At 41.3% G+C, this 20166-nt stretch overlaps 1 protein-coding gene across 3 annotated transcripts in view; it reads right to left on the reverse strand.

Moving 5' to 3' along the window:
• KLHL13 (kelch like family member 13) overlaps positions 1–20166 on the reverse strand; it is a 66567-nt gene that overhangs the window by 22363 nt on the left and 24038 nt on the right. Inside the window, exon 1 of one of the 3 annotated variants that reach the window (XM_010715172.4) lies at positions 8072–8229. The exons of the other annotated variants lie outside the window; for them this stretch is intronic. Coding sequence (XP_010713474.1) covers positions 8072–8169 — 98 coding nt within the window. The 5' untranslated portion in view covers positions 8170–8229. Of the gene's footprint in view, positions 1–8071; positions 8230–20166 lie in introns of those variants that run through there. 3 annotated transcript variants of the gene reach the window in all.

The raw sequence follows: 20166 nt of genomic DNA on the forward strand, positions 1-20166 counted from the left end.
GGACATGCTTTATTCTGGCAAATAAATAACTTTCACACTTGTCCCCCACTACAACAACATCTCGTTTTTTTCCTATTTTTAAAGAAGAGTTTCTAACTTCATTCCTTGGTGGTATCCACAACCCAGTAAAACTAACCCATTCTATCAGCTTGCTAATTATTTCTTAACAGAAAATATCACAAAGGATAGCACAAGGAATGCAAGCTTGCATTTAGCATGAGCTCAGCCAGAAGAGAAGGACAAAAGGCACTTTTTTTTTGGTCAGGTTGACAAAACAATGAGAATATTCAAATCTCTGTTACTGTGTGTGGCATAGGGCAATTGGTGTTGTATTCTGTACCCTCTGCTGCTGCTGAACACCTGCAAGTAGGAGAAACACAAGAACAGCACTGGAAGGACTTTGAAATAACCTGCCACGCATGTTTAAAAGCCATAATTTTAATGGGTGAGTTAGCAGCTAACATAACAAGGAACACTTGTACTTATCCAGTTACCATAATTTCTTCACACTCCATTTTCACACTGCTCACCTGAAAGCGGCTGCTGCAATCAGGACATGCAAACCTTTACCCCAATGAATTAACACCACACTGTCACTGCTATGGCTGCCATTTCCAATAGCTGTTGGTGGAGCACCACTCGCACCTTATATATTCCAATATCTTGGGTTTTATTCCTGACCTTTATAGGTTAGAAGGGCATCAACAGCTGAACACTTCAATATTTGTTTAGTTCTTTGAAATCTACGTTCAAGGAGCAAAGGTACAAAGCTTGAATTTGTTTCTTGAATTAAACAAATAGATGCTCCTGCGTTCATTTCTCCACCCCTCCTTTAAAATCAGGTTGCTCTCTAATATTATAATAATATAATATTGCATGATGAGAGCAGAAAAACAGCTTCTGTGTAGCAAAACAAACCATGAGAAGTTGCATATTACTTTCAGTAGGCTCTCAGTTGGATAAAGGACTCCAAACCCACCAAACCCAGCCAAGAATGACAAGGACAGCTCGTGGATGCATGCTGAAGGCCAGTAAGCAGAGGTGGGTGGATTCCTGGCTCTAATTGCAGCTTGGGCACAGTTACACATGAAATGCACATAGCAATGTGCAGCTCCTGCTCCCAGCCTAGATGCACAGCAAGAAAACGTTGCTTCAATCTGCAGTTGTCCTTGCTCCTTCTGCACACCAGGTCTTTGCAAAGGAAAGCTGTTGGGGTAACAACCCGAGAAAGCAAGCTACAATGGCAAGGAAAAAGCTGTAGGAAATATATTAAGAGTACAAGAAGGAAAACAGTGAATCAGTCCTACAGAAAGAGAAATCACAGTATATTTTTAGGAAAAGCAAATTCTCACTGAGAGATATGCACTACCTACTTGTACAACATTTTCACCACAGATTTAGACCGCATCTAAGGCTGACATCAATCAGGGAAGCAAAGCAGTCTCTGCAGTTCTACAAGCACCATCATCAGAAGTATGAAACCACCCAGAATGGCTCCGACAGAACCTCATTAACCAGTCAGGCTCAAGTGAACCTACTTAGGCTATTCTACAGATAAAGTTTTTAATAAACTTTGAGACAAAAGCATAGAAATTGAGCCATTCCCAGTATTTATTTTTTTAAAAACAGAAAGTATGTGTCAAACAATGCCATTTGGACTCCAACACATCTCACCATCACCCTGACACGATGCTCTGGCACACGATGTCAGCAGACACCAAGCAAAGCACTGGGAACACTCAGGCAGTGAAAGCTCTCATTGCCGTACCAAGTGCCAATGGAACCAAGCAGAACTGGGGACATGGAAGTAAGGGTAATCCCAACATCACTTTGAGCATTTTTGTGTTACTTGACATGAAGCCAAGCTGGGACCAAAGGCCAGCACTAAATTAGGTCCCACAAAGTCAGCAAAGGGCTGAGCAACAGCTTAGGTCTCATTTTCCAAGATGCATACATACACCGAAAACATTCTCCACAAAATTATTTCTTCAACAACTAAAAACTACCCAAGCTCTCAAGCTGTTTGTTGAATAATTACAGCCCACTGGTTAAATCAAACATGCTTTCCACAGAAACAAAGCAATATTTGGCTCAGTCATTGCTGTAAAGCCTTTGTTCCTCACAGTGTGCAGTCACCCTAGGAGCCTTAGTGCCACATCCACCGTTATCTATTTGACAAAAGGTTTGCATTCACTGAGCCATTTATAGCTTAAATTCTCAGACATTGTTTAACAATGCTAAATTACAAGTGATTCTCTAATGACATTTTGCCAAAGTTGGTCTTAGTGCATTGATTCCTACCATTAAAAAACAGAAAGCAAAGCGCATACACACGCTTTGTAGTTTTTCCTAAAGAACTATTTTATGTCCTTGATGTTCAAAACTGCAGAATTCAGTGACTCAGAGGCTTCATATTTTATGCTGCACTGACACATCCTGCCCCTGCCCTTCACATTTGGTCTCAAGTATCAGAAACGTAAGCCCTAATTCTGTCTGCACAGCTTAATGCACATTACAGGAAACACTGAAAATATTTTGCATGCACCATTCTGCCTGATGTCATTAAATTTAGTTTTCATATACACAGAAATCATTAAATTAGCAGAATGGTCCCTTAGAATAAAAGCAAAGCTAATGGACTAAAACCCATTTATATTTACGGTGGCACCTGCACATTCAAGCTTTGCTGATAAAAAAATATAAATACTCCACTGTACCCCTGCAACAACTTACTCCCATCCTTGTGCTCTGCCACAGATTGACTGTTCTCCTATATGCTACAAAGGATAAATCTGAGTGCTTCAAGGCCAGCAAATTAATACCCAATATTCCAACATCATGACTTGGTAATTAACCCTTGCTCTTTCTGCCTAGAACCTTCGATCATTCCTCTTGCTGTCACTTCTCACAGCTGTTTAGTATTCCTTGATTACATTCCCCCTGGGAAGACTGGAGCTTTTTGTGTTTGGTTGGCTTGGCGTTTTGTTTGTTTTGCTTTAAGGTTTGAATTGTAAATTGCTTTCCCCCTCACATTATTTAAGAGTTTAAATGTAAGCACATAACAGCTGTGGGGTATTTGTCAATTCCAGGATAAGGGATAGAAACTCATTTTCACAGCTGATATAGCAACAGTCTCAGTCACTGCTGGACTAAACATTACAGCCATGCTATGAATATGCACTTCCATTTTAGTGCTCAACCACGCTTGATCCCCACTAATCTCAATCAGAACTCTATTACTTTTAAGACTCCAGTACTCCCCATCCACACTCAACAGAAACTACTGCACAACGTTACAGCAAGTATAAAGCAACTGCACAGCAAGGTTTTCCCACAACAATAAAATTAGGGCAACAACAACAAAGCGGCAGATGTGGTATTCTGGCTGAGCAGGTCAAGTAATATATTCAAGATAATGCAGTGGAAGTGATTTAGCACAGCACAGCATGACGCCGTCATTGCAAGATTACATGGAAGGAGAAGGCAGTTGGGAACATTTAAGTCATGGAATCACCTCTGAAGATCTGACCAGAAAAACATCAGTAGCATTACGACATCTCGTGACAACCACTTTCTCTTCTGTTTTGCCAGTTTATTATTATAATGAAGTTTTACATTTCAAACTTGGAATTAACTTCTTGAAATACCTATTTAAAAAGCAAAAATAAGATTAAGAGGCATAAGTAAGAAGTCTATGTACTGGGACCAAAAGTAGCCCTCTATTTACAGAACAAACCTCTTCCAAACCCTACCTCCTCTCTTCAATTGGAGGCATGCACTGCTGGATCATTTCTAAGCAGTATTTAGGCTGACTGACACAACAGCCAGGAAACAATTGCTTCGAGTGGAAACCTTGCCAAAGGTGAGTGAATCTTTGCTTTGGTGTGAATGGAGCTCTGTCTGTCAAACATAGGCAAGAGCCCAGCAGAAGGGTTTGCTACAGATGCCCAACTGAGGTAGCAGATGCCCAGTGTGGTCACAGAAGCTACCCGGACTCTGAGTTATGCACACACACACCTTGCCCTGTTTAAGTGTATCACTGTATAGCACAAATTCAAAGAGCTCACTGCAGAGCAAATCAGAGATTTAGGAAAAAAAAAAAAAAAAAAAACACAAAAAGCATTAACCTACATCAGCAGCTAAAGCCAATGCTGATTACTCCGGAGCATTAAGAACTCATTCTACTTTTCTGCACACCGACTTCCATTGCTGCACTGCATATCCAATCAGACACATTTCAGAACCAGACCACTCGGATGGATATACTGTGCAACAAACCCTCTGATAAGGATATCTTTGGATCACTGCATTTGTTTACTTCTCCTACCATTAGTCATTGACGAAAATGCATCCAAAGAACAGCTTCCATTTAAAAATATCAAAACACTGCCCAACAGAAAAGGATAGATGGCACTAATTTTAGACACTATTTCACATGGAGATTCTTCTAATTCAATTTTACTTATTTTTAAACACGGCATGTCAAGGACAAAGAACACTCAAATCACCATTTAGCTTTCCAGAAAATGTTTGGACTCTAAATAGGGCTACAGAGGCTCTCATTATCCTTGTTTCTAGAATCAAATTATTTCTTACTATTTTTGCCACTGAAACGTTGCTATTGAATTAGTAGGTGCGTATCACGGTACTTTGATCTCCAGGTTTCTTCCATTCCTGTAAGAGGAAGACGTGCACAAACCTCAATGACATTCTCACTGTGAATAAGAACATTCTCCCTAAGTCCCTCACGTACAAGATGACATTAGGGGGATGACATTGTGAGCAATTGTATTTTGTGAGCGTATTTCATTACGCCTTAAAGCTGCTATACATAACCACACTGACCTGTCGTTCTCCAATTTAGAGCTTTCAGTCTTCTGCTTACTTCAATCTACGTTTTGTTGTTGCTTTTTGTTTTTAAATTACCTGTTTTTAAAACACAGCCACCAATAAATACCTCCAATTCTGAGAAATCCTACATTTAGCATCATTCACTACTTCCTTCCCTCCGGTTTACTTGCTGGAACTGCTCGCCTGCCTCCACCAACACCAAGCTACTTGTGCCCATCCTCACACAGCCAACAACAGCCAACACAACCACTTCCACCAGCAGAGCACACACTTGCTGTAAGAGCTTTTGCACTCATTTCAACCGAGAGCCTTCTAAGCCCTGCAGAAGAAAATGCAAAAGGACTCCATGAAAGCACACACCTGCAAGTATATCTGCACGCTGTGAATATTCACACCAAATCACAAGCTGCATTAGACCCATGTATGCTGGTCACATGCCAGCAGTCCATTTCTAATAAGGATTTTCCCTATGAAACGTTCCTGGATCTCTTGGTGGACTTGGGGCAATCTCAAGCTATTTGAGACCAGTCCCACAGGAGACTGGTTGCCTGTGCTTCTGTTCGGAGGGACCCTTCTCCCTCTGAATAACGTGAGAGCTTTCTGGAAAGGTCTCTACAACTGTAACTATACCTGTAGCTATGGGAAACCAACAGCCAAGCAGCGGTGAATCGTTGCTTCTCCTTTCGCTGCCTGAAAAGCAGCGCCAGCCCCAGTGCAAAAAGCAGATTTCCCCATACCAGAACCACGTACTTGCCTACAAATCCATTAGCTCAACTTCAGCAGGTCCCTTATTTCATATACTACCTGGACACAAGTTTCCTGCAGCAGAGGACTCTCTCAGGTAAGCTCTTTGCACGCATTCTGCAGCTTGGGAACAAACTTTTAAAGCAGAAACTGCAGTTAGACTTATTCAGCTGCACAGCCCGCAGGACAATTAACTGTTTTACAGGGGTACTTTGTACAGAGATGCCTGCTTCATCCGAGCACCAAACGTACCACAGCTCAGCATTCCAGTACAGGGAAACTAAGGCAGAGTTCAAGTATCAGGTACACAGACCTCATAAAATCTGTGAGTCCCGACAATGGGTTTATTCTCTAGATAAGTTACTTATAAATCAGAAGTAGAATGAAGCTTCTCAAGCTAAGGCCAACTTTAATTCAAGAAAAAGCCTGAAGAATTGGAATTTCATTGTAAGGATGACAAAACCCAAGCCTTTAAGGTGTCTCTCCTTTACATGACAAAAATCACACTACAAACCCATAGCATTAAGTGCCCAAATATTAAAGAGACTGAAGTTCCAGTTTAGATTTGTATACTCTGGATCCAAATTATCAGACGTGTAAGTGTTCATCTGTACATTCAGTAGTTTTATGGTCATATTTTACATCAATTGATGTACTGTTTTACATGTCACTTCTGAGAATGTACTTGAAAGAAGCCCTTTGCCAGCATGCAGAGCATTACTTGGGGGAGAAACCCTACAGCCGTGAAGGTGAAAAATGTATCACAAAGTACCTAGTAAATTTAGCATCATCTCTGCATCAAAAAGCACGATTCCAACACTGATGTTACCGATCACAGTAAATCACAAGGTTGGCTGTGCCAGCCCACACCTACTATCTAATCAAATAGGTGCCATTTTGTAACATTTCTCCTTTTTTTTCCCCCTCTTATGAAGTATCTGAATAATTTGGAGGCTACATTTGAGAGTCCTGCTGAAGTCAGGGCAGTGAATAAACATCTCCATAAGCATTCGGATACACGGAGTCATTACAAAAATGATTAAGGCTGCTGCTCACATATTTCTCATGCTCCAGATAAGCTCAGCATCAAATAGTTACGCCTGATCACTAAACCTGTTCACATACTTTCAACACATTGAGGTAATCAGCTACACGATCCCCATCATAAAAGCTGAAGCACGCACAGAGCTAGATTAACAACTTAAAGGCAACACACAAAAGGGTTCAGTTTGAGCAGCAGACAGATCAGACCTGGCTATTTCTGATGTTGCTTGCATTTAGCAAGTTCTGTAGTTTTAAACACATCAGACAAGACCAAAGACGTCACTACCGTGAAACGAGCTTCAAAGCCTCACAACTCTTTGGGTATTTTGCATTTAGTCATTAAAAAACACCTACGGTAAGCAACGATTTATTGGAAATAGCTTATTTTCTGGCAGCCTTAAGCACATTGGACGTACTCTGTGACATAAATGCTTTAAGCCTTTCCGTGAAAATTCATCCTAAAACAGAAGCATTCCCTGCTCAGGGAATTGGAAAACCCATTTCTTATAGCACATCCCTACAGCAGCTGCAGCAAAGAAATAAAAGCTGGGAAGCACAAATCCAGTAGCAGCTATCAGGTTGCAATACTATCAGAAAGTCAGTTTTCATAGGGATTTCCCAAATGCAGAAGTCACCTACACAGTTACTTCTGCATCTTGAAGCAACTCATGATGAGAGAGCTGCTTCCTTAAAGGCACAAGCAGTTTTTCTACCCGAGGTTCAGCTTTATTTCAAAGAAGGCAACAAAGCCACCTGTATATTCTAACACAGAACTTGCAGCAGCAAAAGGTGAACAAAAGCTCGCCAAGATTTGGCGAGGCAAACAAAGCACGCTGCTTTCCTGGCCATTGAAATACTCCTTTATGTAAAGCTACTTTACATGGGCAAACCGAGTAAGTGCCAAGCATTCAGATACCGATGGTTTCTATTTCTCTTTTAAGCATTTATTTTAACTTTTTAAAATTATTAAAAGGCATTCAATCTGTATTAAGGCTACAGCTTGCAAGGATAAAAGAGCAAAGCAAGATGATTTCTTGCATAGAGGAACACGAACAGAAGTGCACTACAGCAGAGCAGGTGATTCCACGTTCAGTCTTTAATCAGGAGGAAATGTTAGCATATACACCACAAATTAAGCCTGCCTCACACCTTAAACTTCTCCATTCAGCTCTACAAATTAGCATGAACTTTTCAAAAGAACATTTACGATATTACGAATATTGGCTCAATCTGCACAATTTCTCTACGTTTCGACAAAGAGGGAAAGACTCGACACGACATCCATCATGAGACATCCAGGATAAAAATCTCAGGGTACAAAACAAGGTAAAATTCTGGGTGCCAATGTCATTCAATACATAACAAGGTATTTTGCCACAGGGTAGTCTCACGAAAGAATTCCCACCTTAATATCCTCATTTCTCTCACTTACATGTATGCTGGAGAAAGTGGCGATGACCTGGATGTTTTAAGCACAGGAACTGGGAATTTCCAGATAGCAGGAGAGCTCGTTTTCCATTTCAATGGCATGTTGTCACCACGGTACTACAATAACAGTAAACAGCGTTTCCATAACAGACTACCAACTAGGACTTCCATTCCACACACTACTGACACAGCAGTGGCTGCTGCTAAGAACAAGGAAATGATTCTGCCAGTGCCCTCAAACCGATGCTTCCAATCTGTAAGACGGGGCTGCAAGGCATCTCCTTTTAAATCCTGCTGTCCCCTAAAGCGATACGATGATTCTATCGTTCTAACTCAACAATAGTGCCACCTCGTTAGGGAAGCGCTGACTGCAGTATATGGATAAAAAAAGAAAGACTGCACCGTGCACACCAGCACAATGCAGCCTTATTTAATAAAAGCAACTAATTCTCTTAAAGAACTATTCCTGATGCTATTGTTCTACCTTAACAGGGACACTGCAGCACTGCACTGTATTCTCTCCCTATTAACCTCATTTCTGACCAATGAAAGCAGAAAAATGGGTTTCATATAAAAATGAAACAACGTACCTACTCAGAATACACTTGTCATCCTCTGAACATTCTTCTTTTGAGCTGCAACAATACAAATGGGATATAAATCTCAGCATAGCCTTAGGCCACGGCTAATAGAGATCAGTGACTAAATTCAGCAGCCTGTTTTCCTCCTGTGCAAGCTCTGACCAAACAATACAAGAAAGCCATTATGGAAAAAGCCCATTGCAGAAATCAGTCCTTCTAATCCATATCTAGGAAGACAAAATAAAGCATAAATCGCTGCAGGTTTCTGCACGCTCTTCTAATAGCTTCTGCTTCAGGACGCTCTCATTTTCCTATTCTCATTTCCAGGGAGGATGAGCAAAATCTCATGCATTTTACAACACGCTATGGGAACAGAAATATCACTCTGCTTTCCGCAGCACAGAAGCAGAGCGGCGTGCTGTTAATAGCAGTCCTCGTAGGGACGCTACCAACAATCTAATCCTGAACGTCCCCCGGCCCCCCCAGCCCCGCAGCTCACGCATTGCCTGGAGAAGTGGGGAGGCAGCCAGGCACGCAGGTGTCCATCAGGGACCACTCTGCAACTCCGTGACCTCCCGGGGCTGACGACAGCGGGGAGTTTAGAAGGCGAGCTATTAAAAAATGGAATGGAGAATTTAATAGCGCGTTGTGCATAACCTGATTGCGCTTCTAGGGAGAAAAGGGAAAGCTCTGACCATATTGATTACCTCCCTTAAGGAAAAAAAAAAAAATCAGACCCCCCTTATGGCCATTGTAGACAGTATCAGCGCTATTGGAGACGTTTATTCTACAGATTTCAGAACAGTCTTTGTGCAGCGTGACAATGTTTCTGTTCATCAGGACAGCTTAATCCCATCACAAAAAAAGCCAACACCCTGCCACACCGTTCAGCAATAAAGAACGGAACAAAGAGCAGGATTCCTATTAATTTTTAAAGCAATTTAATAGCACTTAGTAACACTCTGATGAGTTTTTCCAGAGGTGAAACCCACATTGTTAAGTTTATTTGAGGGATGAAGTCACCGTGCGATAATTGCTGCTTCTGATAGTTATTATTGAAAGTGTTTCCCAAAAATAGTTTTGTGCATTTAAAACTGTTACCATAGCCACAAGCATTGAACTAAAATAATCCAGGAAGATCACATCCCAGGATGAATTCAAGGCTAGATACACGTACCGAGCAAACCCAGTTCTTTGGGATTCATAATCACACATTAGCAGCATTAAGACAGGAGCTGCTACTCAAAGAGTGCAGCACGGACATGAATAAGGACAGATTATTCATATGCTACAAATAATAAGAAAACAGCAGTCCCACAAATAGCAAGTATGCATTTTCAGCATCGAGTCCTACACTTTCAGGAGAATGTACGCATTCACATGTCAGCATCCACACTTGTGCACCCACAAATTGCACAAATGCCCAGATGCATAGCAGACTGCTAGATCGTCCTGTCCTGCACTGCTACACTGAAGGCCTAAAACTTCATTTGAAAGACATCAGATAGCAGGTCCTGTAACCATACAGAAAATCCCAGGATTTTGAATTTGTATGCAAATTTCCTTTTTACATTTACCATCCACATAGAAACTCCTTTATAACAAGCAGATGATGCTGTTTTCTTTCTTCATTTTGAGCTAGTGCCATCACCTACTAGTCATCTGAAGTCTGCACCCCCTGCTCTACCCAACCCAAGGAGTTCACTACAGGTTGCACAGAGAGGTGGTGGTGCCCCATCCCTGCAGACACCCCAGGTCAGGCTGGATGGGCTCTGAGCACTGATGGAGCTGTGGGTGTCCCTGCTCAGTGCAGGAGTTGGACCAGATGGACTTTAAGGGTTCCTTCCAACTCAAACAATTCAATTCTATGATTTTGTTTATCAACTGCAGCACTGCTGACACGTGAGAATAACACAAGAACAACCTTTTCAGAAGTAGCTGTGTTAATACTATCTGTATCTGTTTTTGATGAAGAAGAAGTCCACTTTAGCAGTACAGTCATTGCCACATATTGACTAGTACTAAGTCAACCAACAGACATCCAGAAAGATGTACCCCTCAATTCCGAGGCCAACAAGATCACTGTGCACAGAGTGCAACATTTGTGCTCAAATACCTCCTCTCCTTTGTATGCTTCTGCCTGTGTTTGTTTTTCCATCTAGTTGATGAGCAATCTAATTTAAACCCTTACAGAGGAAAAAAAAAAAAAAGAAATCGATAACCGTAAACTTAACATTTTTAGAAGTGTATAAAACCTGAGCACCACCCAACTTAATCTGCTCCCAGCACTGCACACTACTGATCACAAAATGCACAAAAAGCACAGATCTGAAAGAAGCAGCAGTACGAGGTACTCCAAAACCAGAGAAATGCCTTTCACTTTCAAAAGGAACCACATGAGAAACAAATCCCCTATGTGCACATCATCATAAATCAAATGTCTTCCCAATGGTCCCAAATCAGTTAAGTACTCCCTGATAAAATACTACCTAAATATGCTTTATGTGAACGAGTTTTAGCAGAAGATCTCAGCATATTATTCTGAACACTGAAAACACCACATTTTCTGTCCTCATATTATACTGCTTTTCCTTTCAACCCGAAACTCAACAGTCCTGATGGCCAAAAGCAGCATTACAGCACCATGCAGATTCCCTCTTGCTGAAGAAGGGGTTATTCCTGGGTGAGTGCTATGAAAAAGCTACATTAAAGCAGCAAACCAGAGCTCTGCTTTGCTTCAGCATTTAAATGAATTTTAAAGTTAAGGAGTCAGACTGAGCAGCTCCGTGGGACCATTTCCTCATTTAAGAGCCGTGACTTCAAGCAAGTTTGCTTTTAAGTTAAATATTAGATTCTTTCAAACTTGAAGTTACATTCTACTTATTATCCAAGTGTCTTGCTGATCTTTTATGTTGTATACAAAAGACGAGAAAGAAGCCTTTGCTTTTTAAGCAATTATTTCCATGCTGCTCTTTCCAAACCCACACTGCACAGACAGCAAAGGAAGTGAGTGGCACAGCATCGAGCACGGCTGCTGGAAGCTCCTCCATGAAGTAACTCAACAGGTGGCACAAGAAGGAAAAAAGACCACAGCCCAAGTCCCAAGGAGCCAATTCACAGTCTTGAGCTGCTGACATGGTGGGAAGTGACTGAGGCCATACAGCAAAGCCTGCAACCAGCACTTACGTGAGTGCTGATCATTGTGGCGGTCTGGGCTACTCCCCATCATAGCAGGAACTGTTCCCCCTGTGATCCTCTCCCTTCTCATTCCATCCTGCTCTTTCCTTTGTGCTCCTAGGACACCAAGCTATTCCCACGTTAACATATGCACACTGTTGCTACAATTGCCTTTGCTCCCTTTTGCAAAATGCACCATATTATGAACTACAAATTCACTTCTAGCACAGCACGCTCACATTCCTGGGGTAGGTGTATTTCCCACACAACTTTTAAACCACCTTTGAATTCCCTATCAGGCTTCCCTCCCTTTGTGGTTTTTCAAAGAAGAAACAGTCACATACAGCATGATGTGACCAAAGACAGCAGCATTATTAGTACACACTCATTTGAGAATACTTATTTGAGTCTTGGAACGCCATGGACTCCTATAGGAAAACCAAGCAGCTTTAGCTTAACTTCTTCCTGGATGTGCCACTGAATTTTCATCAGCTTTAAGACAAACTTATTTTTTCACTCTAATTTAAAGTGCACAAAAAGAAAAGCTAAAAGCATTTATTCAGCCAAATCATTTGCTGTGCTCCTGCCAGCTGCTTACATCCCTCCTTTCATTCATCTGCTGTGCATCTGAGAGCTGAAACCACTAGGTGGAAATAGGGCTCTGCTGCACAGGAGCTTTCTCTCAGCCTTGCAAACCCTTTCTGGCAGGACCTGAGAAATCATCACCAACTCTCAGAACCCTGTGTTCATTTTAACCATAAAGAACATTCAAAGCTACAGTGAGTGGCTCCCACTTACATTTAGAAACGTGGACAGGAAGGTTGAAATATTTCATTGCATCACAAATTATGTTTGCTAACATTAGACTATTTTTTACTGGCAGTGCTTAAGATAAAGCTCCAGACTCAGTGACAGCCAAAAAAAGAGGTTCCAATGCTGATGCTCAAAGTCTTTCAAACATCTTTGAACTTTTGATATTTCATCCCCATACCTGGTGTTATAAAAATTAAGTGATTCAAAGCCTTTTCACATTTAAAAAAAAATGGTTAACATCTCTTTTAAATGATTTTAACCCCAGTACAGTTTGCTTCAGGCTGAAGGCAGAAACTCCATTTCAGATTGGAAGGAACTGCTCTGGTCCTTTGTTCATCTTACAACTACCAACACATTAAACTGATGCATACTGCTGAACGAGGCCATTTTAACACAGAAGAAAATTAAAATACAACTCCAGAGCTCTAATAAGATATCCACAGTAACTTATCTAAGTTACAGCATCTTCTGGAAACAATTGCACCATCGAAGATATACACAGTCTCTAAAATGCAAATGAGTTACCTTACAAAATATCACAGAAAATACTTCATTTTAATTCTCTAGCTTTATTCTTGAGATGGCTGCTCAAGAAGGACCAAGAAATGGTAATTCAGTTTCAGGTATGGTTTGTGATGGTGCAGAGTCCTCAGAAATAGCAAATAATGCTAAGTGTGCTTTCCTGGCCATGGAAGTAGCTTTTTTTTCCCCCACTGCACTTCTAGAGGTGTTGCGTGGATTCTTGAAGAGGGCTCTGCTCTAAAAAACAGAGGTAAGATGCACAGTGGAAATCACTTCCAAGAGACAAAGACATGATTTTAACTCCATGCCAAGCTACAGGTCACAGCAAGGCAAAAACCAAAAGTCTCAGCTTCAACTGAGCAAACTACATAAAACTATTAGGAAAATAAGTGTTTTAGTAGGAGTTAAAACCAAACAGTTAATGGAGGTTTCCAAGTTTTGCTCTGAGCCCACGTACTCTGCTGACAACACACAGCCCAAAGGAAATGTTTTGAATTGACACTGATTTAGGGAGAGAACTGTGCTCACCTTCCCCAGGTGGTTATGTTTAGTAAATCACCACAGAGATCTGGATGTACAGGCATGTTAGCCAGACTGACCCTCCTGAAAACAATTGGTCCAAAGCAACAGGTTTTTATTAGGTCAATCTGTAGGCTACGAAGAATTTATTTCAAAGCAAATTTCACACAGCTGCTAGGGTTTGTTGGCTGTGCAATTTGTTTTAGTAAAGTATGCACAAACGTTTACACACTGGATGATACGATACCAATATATTAAGCAGTTCTGTAATTAAAAGGACTCCTTTTAAATGTCCTTGGACAGAGGACCAAACATTGACAACACATCCCATGTACCAGACAGCAAGCTGCAAGTGACGTTAGTGATGTGCCCATTGATGTCTTCAAGAAATATTCTGAAATAGAAGCACACAGGCTCTTTATTTCCTTTACACAGAAGCTATTAGTCATTTTGCATTCCCTATACCTTACTATCATTAATCAGGATGGGTTTTTGTCCTCCTGCACACATGTAAGGCAGTCCCTGTTTAGAAGGCCAGGCATGGGGAAGCAAGGATAAAGCAGACTGAATCACTATAGAAACACAGTAAGAGCAGTGATCAACTTCTTTAAGAGACAAAAAGATCAGCTTTCTGAGCACAGCAAGTCCTGCTGTGTTGTGTCAGCATAGATGGATCCAGTCTGCTGACCCACAATCCTGCACAGCCAACGTGGGCAGGCTGAAGGCCTTATCCCAAGGCCAAAGTCCCTCAGGGAAGACTGAGGCAGACAAAAGGTTCAGAGAAAGATGCTGATGCTACAGGCCATTGTAAGTCATTATGTGTAACCTGTGAGCCAAGAAAAAAAACATCAAGAAAACAGTGGGAACACTCATTCTAGGCAAGACTTGAAGCAACTGTGCCATGCTGCACATGGTTATTTCACTGCTGCTTGCTGGTTTACTTTAAGTCACAAAAGAAATGATAATTAAGAGAGTTGATCAATTACATCATCAGTTTGTCTTATGTTAGATATAAATTTTAATAAAATAACTCAAGCTTCAAAGCTCGGCTCGTCTCCACACAAAGGCACATGAAAGCTTACATAGCAAAAAGCTGAGAGATTTCTCATTATCATCAGCACTTTCCCCCACCAGTATGAAAAACAGAACAGTTTCTCTATCATAGAGCCTTCAAGATTGTTCCATCTAAATGGAATGAGGAACAGGTGGGACCAGGATAGAAGCTGGACCAGCTGAGTCAGAGGCAGTACAATACAAAAAGCCCTTCATATATGAAGAAAAAAAATAAAATCTTATAAGCCATAGGTGACCAGGAATCAACTCCTCCCATTCGTTAAAGGCAGGTGGAGTCCAAAAACTTCTTCCCAAAAGATATATGGGGAATCCTCCCTGGGCTATTTGTTCAGGACCCTCCCCTCTTCCTCAGAAATTAGGTCAGCAATAACCTGTATGCTACCTGTTTGAAAAGGAAAGCAAATCCAAACAACCTGGTTTGATGTTCTTCTATTCGGAAGCAAGCACAATCTTCATGGTTAAGACAGATAAAAAACACAGGACTCCAAAAAAGATTGAGCACAGAAACGATCGCAAAGTTGCTTTAGAAATACACTCACATTTAGTTCATCATCAAATGCCAAAATCCCTGCTTAATATAGAAAGGAAAGTACCAATTACATTTTGCATTGGAATTGATGAGACTATAATTTAAAGCAAGCTGAACTTTCCCAAGGCAAAGTTTCAAAAGGTGCCAATTATTTATTTCACTCAAGTTTGTTACAGTGGGCAGATGCATAAACTGTGAATTTGCTTCCAGAAGCAAATCTAAAATGACAGCTTTAAGATATTCACTTAGAGCGAACAACCCCACAGTTATAACATCCCAATATAGTGACAGCATAAACATAACTGCTCAGATAATTTAGGACCAAGCCAAGGCATACTGCATGGAAAACCATGCACAGCAAAACCAGCAAAAGCTGTTTTTAGGAAAATTCATAATGTTAATCTTGTTTGGATTTTAAACACTATTAAGTATTCAAACTAACTAGCTTAGTCTCCTAATCATAAATCTTCATTTCATAACACTTTCAGGTATGCTTTATATTGCAGACGAGTGCCTCGATGAACTTTGGATGTGCAGAACATCTCATCCCTAAGGAAAACTGGAGGTCAGTGCTTCCAGGAGCCCCCACAGCAGGTGACTTCTGACAGAAAAAGTGTCTTTTGATATATACACATACAACACTAAGCAACTGCATGAGCTTTGAACCAGGCCTGACCTTTCTCTGAAGTGTTAACTCAAAGCAGCTGTAATTCAGGTGTTTGTCTGCCAGAGGGAGCTGAAGCCAAGAAAAAAAAACACGATGTAATGCAATACTTCCAAAGTTCTGGGCTAGTTTAGCACAACACAAAATCATTTTGCTATTCAGACAAAGCACGTCCTGCTGTGAAACCACCACCATCCACATCTCCCCCTGACAGTAAGTCCCTTCAAACTCTGAATTCCATCACCTACCTTTAGAATACATCCAACTGCTGCTTGAGATCCACAGCATAGTTGCACTAGAAATAAGCTGCTCTAACAGTGCAAGCACCACGTCTGATGTTATCTAATGTCTTATTACACCAAGTTCTTCTCACCCCATGCACGGTAACACTGTGCAAAGACCAAGTATCCAGTTTAACAGACGAAAATAAAAAAAATCCATTTCCAGCTCGATACTTAAATGCTTATGTGCTTTTTTTCTCCCCCAAACACTTTCCACTTACTGCTTCTAGAACCCTAGAAGTGTTGCTGCATACAACTGAATTACCTTATCATGAACTGTTCCTGCAAAGCAGCAGCTCACCCAAAGAACTTAAAACAGGCAGGAATTGGCTTCTTCTTGCCAAATAGTAGAGCAAAATGCTCTCCCATTAATGCAAGACAGGATATTGTTAGACAAGATTTAGAAACGCATGTTGGGAAAGAATTCCCCTATACGTTATGGACAAATACTTTCCAGCCTGCACTTTAAAGTGCTTCCAGGCTTCACAAACTTTTATATCTAAAGCCAGCATTAATCCCACCAGCTCTCACATTTAGAGAAAAAAAAAAAAAAAAAAAAAAAACAGGATATACAGAGCTCTAAATAGATCCCTTAAACTTTGAAGGCCAACCCTCCTTAGATCAACATTTGACCAACAGCTTTACCATGAGCTTAGTAGCATCCTGTGTATTTTAGGAAAATCAATTATGCCACCTTCTGGTATTCATAAGAACTGCTCTACAGGACAAATGCTCTTTTCATAAATCCCCTTTTTTTTTAAATGGGAATAACAAGACATCCAGAAAACTCACTCCATCCAGGTAAGATACTGATGCAGAATGAATTTTTTTTACTTGGTTAATTTGTACATTGCCACCTGTTTGGACCAGCTTGTGCTCAGTCTCAGTGTCCCTAGGCAGGTTCCCCCTTCCTTTCCAGCAACATCCATCCCATGGCTTGAGGCACAACCTATTCTGCTACCTGTCCCTCTCTCAACAGCAAAGGAACTGGAAGAGGCAGAGCAAAAAGGAGGAGTAGGCTGGGTGTAACAGCAGCAAAGACACAGGAAAAAACATTAACAGTCTGAAGTGTCACAGTGTGCACGACAAAGGTGAACAGGGAGTAATTACTCACCAGCTCTAACCGAAATAGGAAGCTTCATATGAAACTAGCAGATGTCTGGTGAAAAAAGAGGAAGCATCACACAACACGTGCTTCAGTTGTGACACCACCAGCTTTTCAGTAACTGTTTTTTCTTACTACACAAAAATCCAAAGCAAATGTGAAAAGTAACGAAATTAGAGCTACAGAACAGGACATTCTGCTTCGGTCTGGAAGGCCCCTGAGCACAGGCTGCACGGGGATACTGAAGACACCCAGGTACATATTAATACTGCAGCAGGACCAACATATGGAGCTGTGAGATTAGCCATCAAAATCCTTTCTGCAGCGCATCTGCAACTGTGCAACAATTCATACTGCTAAGCACATAATAAAGGATGAATTTCAACCACAAACTGTTTCAAGAAACTTTTGTTTACTTCTGAGCCTTCAGTATACAACTGTTTCTAGACTGTAAAGTTTCACACAGACAAAAAGCAGTGCAGCTTTGGTAGAGGAAGGGAAAGGGTATGGCAGTAGGTTCGAGATAGCACTAATAGAGAACCTGCACAGCTGACTCTGATGGCTCACCAGATGCACACCTAGCACTTCTGCAATCTGTCTGACCCACAAGTTAATTACTCCTGGTGATAATTTTCCAGTGTAAGTCTGATTACACAGATTGCAAGAGTAAATAGAAAGCTTGTTGGTGTCAGCATCAGATGAGTCCAAGCCCACGTTCAGGTACTTACAATGCACAGGACACAGATGAGCATCCCCACTTGCTCACGCAGCCTCCCATAAGCCTGCATACATTCTTTAAAATTATATATACACACTGTGAAGAGCTGGATATATGTATATCTTACTGTCTAATTAGTTCAGTATCTCCAAACAAAACACACGTTAAAACTTTGCTCTAACATGCTCTCACAATTGAGGTCTTTTACTTATTCTTAACTTCAGCACTTGGTTTTCTGGAGATGCAGTAATTATTTTGCCTTCACACTGCAAAACGCACACAGCGTGAGAAGTACAAAGCATGGCTTTCTTCACAAACACCACCAGACTGTGCTGTGACTGCAGTCTGTTTACCTGAAGGACATTCCAAGAACCACAGAGATAGCAGAACACCGTGACTGCAGATTTTATGGAAGAACTGAGATTGGGAACTGCAGCCACCTGAACAGAGCGTTGCTGAGTACTGCCTCAAGCGCTGCCTGGAAATGCAATGCAATCATTCCACATAATGAAGTGTTAAGACAGTTTTTAAAAAAGCAGGCACCATCAGTCGTGCCTGAGTTGTCCCTCCCTGCCCATGTATTTACAGGCACTACTACTAACTAGATATATTTTTGTAGTTTAGCAGAGCATTTTTTCACTCACGTGGAACGCCGATTCCAAATTCAAACCTCAGACTAAAAGCAGACCTGGTAATTCAAAGGCAATTTCAAGTGAACTCAGTGCTTTCATGACTTTAAATCCTTGAAAGCTGAAGCTTTTGAGGTCTTTGAATAGCGTCTACTGCAAGCATGAAAAGAAGGCAAAATTAATTCTGGAGGCACCTGGGAAATCTCTGCTGAGCCAGCCATACACTACCCCAAATCTCAAAGGACAGGATACAGCAGTCAGATTAGGAAGGGAGGAAGGCAGGGCAACACGCCAGGTATTTATTCAATAGGGTCAGCACTGAACTCAAAGCAAAATGCAGTTGGGAGCTCAAGATAAGATGAGCACTGGCCACAGAAGTCTCTGTAAACACTGAATTAAGAACTGGCTATTGAATAATAAGCCTCTAAGGGGAAACCAAGAGTTACAGCAATTACTGACCACAGGAGTTTTACATAAGCACCATTACAAAGCAGCACCCTTTGAGTGCTTCGCATCAAATTTCTGCTAACTTGTCTTCTGGCTCAAGTCCTGAATCAAGCAACAACATGCACAAACATACCTTTTTCTGTTTGATTTCTTAACTGATGCAGAAATGTAAGCAAGTTACCAACATCTCACTGCATGAAAAGCAGCTGCTAGAAGGAAAGGCTATACAATCTAAGTCACATATACCATTAGGAAAAAAGAGAAAAAAGCAGAATTAGGTACAATTATTGAACCTTGACTTTCATGTGTCATACACACTTTCTAACACAAAATCCAGTAGCGTGGTTCAGTCCATTTTCACTCTCTTTGCCCCTAGTTCCTGGGCTGCAAGTCTTATAACCCAATACTTTTAACTGTCTAGAGGCAATTCCTCTTCTCAAAGAACACTCCTCATCACTCCCAAGTTATGCATAGCAGAGTTGGCCAACCTAACTTCAGATAAAGCCAGCACACATCATGTAATTACCACTCAGTGTCTTTGTCACGTCGCAATGAAAGGGATATCCTGTTCACAATGACAGACCAGTGATGCCCTGGCAAAGCCTGAGAGCAAAATACAAGTAGGACAGCTACATAATTTACTACACAAGCCTAGTTTTAATTACCTGAAAACAGAATTAAACAGTCACATTGGTTCCCTCATCACTGGAGGGACAGAGCAAGAGGGGGGGAAATCTTAATGTAAGTCCTGATAGGAACCCAAACAACAGCCAGTGATGCTGTGCCTGCCAGGAGAGAACAGCTTTACAAAGCATGCAGGCTTCTCTGCTTCTGTTCCCGTGTTCTGCTTTACTCCCACACGACTCTGACTCACCCAAGTCATGTCAATCCATGTCTAAGCAACTGCAAAGGTTTTTGCTATCCTCGTCCAGCTGGGATACTGAGGCACTTGCTGACTTGTTGATACATGACATCCTCACTCTTTGAGAGCATCTGAAGATTTAACACATTCACACTAAGTGAACCTTCCCTTCCAGATC

Source organism: Meleagris gallopavo, chromosome 9, assembly GCF_905368555.1.
Source record: "Meleagris gallopavo chromosome 9, MGAL_WU_HG_1.1, whole genome shotgun sequence".
NCBI lineage: Eukaryota > Metazoa > Chordata > Aves > Galliformes > Phasianidae > Meleagris > Meleagris gallopavo.